The 2991-nt window shown below is 42.3% G+C and overlaps 1 protein-coding gene across 1 annotated transcript; it reads left to right on the top strand.

Moving 5' to 3' along the window:
- The first annotated feature begins 299 nt into the window (after positions 1 to 299).
- LOC131224210 (disease resistance protein At4g27190-like) lies at positions 300 to 2378 on the top strand. Its single transcript, XM_058219748.1, has one exon. The coding sequence runs from the start codon at positions 300 to 302 to the stop codon at positions 2376 to 2378; it is 2079 nt and encodes a 692-aa protein (XP_058075731.1).
- The last annotated feature ends 613 nt before the right edge of the window (positions 2379 to 2991 follow it).

Genomic DNA, 2991 nt, shown 5'->3' with positions numbered 1-2991 from the left:
GCGGGTTTGAGGAGCCATGCAAATGAGCTAGCGATAAGGAAAACAGACATTGAAAAACGAGTGGTCGTAGGTCAAGCAAATGGTGAAGTGACCATTGAAGAAGTTCGAGGGTGGCTAGCAAGAGCAGATAGCATGGAAGAAGATGCAAAGATGTTAGAGGAGGAGGCAGGAGTAAACAAGAGATGGCTGAAGGGGTGGTGTCCAAATTGGAATTGGCGTTATGAGTTAAGCAAGAAAGAAAAATTGAAGTTATATGCTATTGTTAGTTACTATGGTAAAGGGGTTTTGAAAAGGTGACCATGGCCCCACCCTGTTCAATTGTAGACATTTACCATGCCCCGCCAATCAAGGGTCCAGAATCAGCCAAATTATCTATGAAGAGAATTCTCGATGCTTTAAATGATGAAAAAATCAGGGTTATTGGCATATATGGCATGCGGGGAGTAGGAAAAACTACCCTCGTGAGAAATGTGAACAACCATCTAAAAGGGACACTAAATTTCAGTAGAGTCATAATGGTGGCAGTGTCCAAGGAAGTGGACCTGAAAAGGGTCCAAAATGACATTGCAAAGCGATTGGGCCTGGATCTCAAGGACGAAAGCGTATCTCGTAAAGCGACTCAACTCATGAAGAGACTGATGGAAGAGGAGAAGTTCCTCATCATCTTTGACGATCTATGGGCTAGAATCGAGCAGGCCAATGTGGGTATTCCTTCTAGTGAGCACCACAAAGCTTTTAAGATCATATTCACTTCACGGAGTGAAGATGTTTGCAAAAAAATGGAGGCCGACTTCAAGATCAGGGTGGAACTGCTCTCCAAAGACGAGTCGTGGAAATTGTTTAAAGCGAAAGCAGGCAAGGTTGTTGATTATCCTACATTGCATACTGTGGCAGAGAAGGTTGCTAATGAATGTCGTGGTCTGCCATTGGCAATTGTGACAGCTGGAAGGGCGTTGAATGATGAGAAGAGCTTCAGAGTGTGGAATCATGCATTGTCGGAATTGAAGAAGTCCGCCCCTAAGAACATCAGAGGCATGGAGCAAGAGGTGTATCGATCCCTAAAATTAAGCTACGATCATTTGCAAACTGAGGAGTTAAAGTTGTGCTTCTTGTTTTGTAGTCTGTTTCCAGAAGACTACGAAATTGATGCAGATCAAATGATTAGATGTTGGATGGGTGAAGGGTTTCTAGAGGATGTTGAAACATTGGAGGAAGTTCTGAACAAGGGACATACATTGGTTGAAAAAATCAAAGCTGCATGCTTGTCATTAGATTGTGACAAAGAAGGGTATGTAATGATGCACGACATAGTTCGAGACATGGCCATTTCAATTGTGTCTAATGATGATTCCTATAAATTCTTTGTCAGAGTGGGATTGGCATTGAAAGAATGGCCAAAAGTGGACCGGTGGGAAGAATACAAGAAGATTTCAATGATACAAAACGAGATCGAAATGCTACCTGAGAGGTTGGAATGTCCTGAACTGTTAACGTTGATGATGCAGGAAAATGACAATTTTAGCAAAATACCAGATCGGTTCTTTGGAGGTGCAAAATCACTTCGTGTTTTGGACCTTGGTAGAACTTTTATCACGCGACTGCCATCATCAATGTCATATTTGTTGAATCTACGGGAACTTTGCCTACAAGGATGCTTGCATTTGGAAATAAAAGGTTTGTCACCACTCAGGTCACTGAAAGGACTTGAATCTCTTTATCTTTCACGAAGCGCAATCAGCGAATTGCCAGCTGGAATAGGTGAATTGGCCAATTTAAGGCGTTTGGACCTATCCTTCAATCCGAGCCTTAAAATTCTGCCAGCAAATGTAATAACGAAGCTGACTCGTCTGGAAGAACTAAAGATGGTCTTAAGCTTTACAGGGTGGGAAGCTGCAGGGACAAGAAGGTGGGGCAAAAGCAATGCTTCTTTAGCCGAAGTCGCATCTTTGAGACAGCTGAGTTGTTTGTGCCTTGACATAGTAGAAGCAGGCAGTTTTCAGCAAGATATCATATCTAAATCTTGGGGAAAATTGGAGAGGTTTTGCTTCCGAATAGATCAGTTAGAGTATGATTCTAATGTCTTTGATGACTTGAGAAGTCACCGTCGAATGATGATCATTGATGGTCACAAGTCCGTACCTCAATGGGCTAAGATTTTGTTCCCAAGAACAACCTTCCCACAGCTATATTATCGTAAGGGCCTAACAACAATCTCTGGACTAGATACAGAAAAGACAGTGGCGGTCAGTTTTGAAAGTTTAGAATATCTTGAAATCTATAAATGCCTAGAGATGGAATACGTGCTAGATGGAGAGGGCACCACGGAGAATATGTTACAAAATTTGCAACATTTGAGCTCCATTTTCTTCAAAAGCTAGAGCAGATTGTCTTTGATGACGAATCTCTTCCAGAAAGAACGTTTCAAAATCTAAGGTACGTCAAAGTGGTGGAATGCGACAAGATGAACAATGTATTCACATCCAGTTTATTGCAATGTTTGCAAAATCTAACCAACCTAGAGGTGTATAACTGTGGAAAAATGGAGTATGTGCTTATGGGTGCAACAGTAGGGTCGCGACAGGAAAATATGCTTCCGAAACTCAAAACTATGCATCTTGAGGGTCTACCGAAGCTGAGAAGTATCTGGATGGGATTGATTGCACCGCTCCAAAATGTCCAATGCTTGAGCTTTGTTAAATGTAATGCATTGAAAGTGGTATGTATCAGGAAGCCACCCAAACATTTGTGGGAAAAGAGTGATCGAGATGATTGAGAGGAAGTTAGCCTCCTGGAAGCGTCACTTCCTTTCCTTGGGGGGCCGACTAACTCTTATTAAGGCGGCTATGGCCAATGTCTGTGTATTTTATGTCTCTATTCAAATGTCCCAAAGTAGTGGTGAATAGTGGTGAATAGGCTCGAAAAACTGAGACAGGAGTTTCTGTGGAAAGGGGCTAGTGAAGGAAAGAAGTTCCATCTTCTCGGATGGGAAGA

Source organism: Magnolia sinica, chromosome 13 (genome assembly GCF_029962835.1).
Source record: "Magnolia sinica isolate HGM2019 chromosome 13, MsV1, whole genome shotgun sequence".
Lineage (NCBI taxonomy): Eukaryota > Viridiplantae > Streptophyta > Magnoliopsida > Magnoliales > Magnoliaceae > Magnolia > Magnolia sinica.
The sequence above is the reverse complement of the archived record's forward strand: the minus strand, read 5'-3'. Positions and strand labels throughout refer to the sequence as shown.

Excerpts from the sequence above, each read along its gene's own strand:
- LOC131224210 (XM_058219748.1), top strand. The coding sequence starts at position 300 with ATGGCCCCACCCTGTTCAATTGTAGACATTTACCATGCCCCGCCAATC.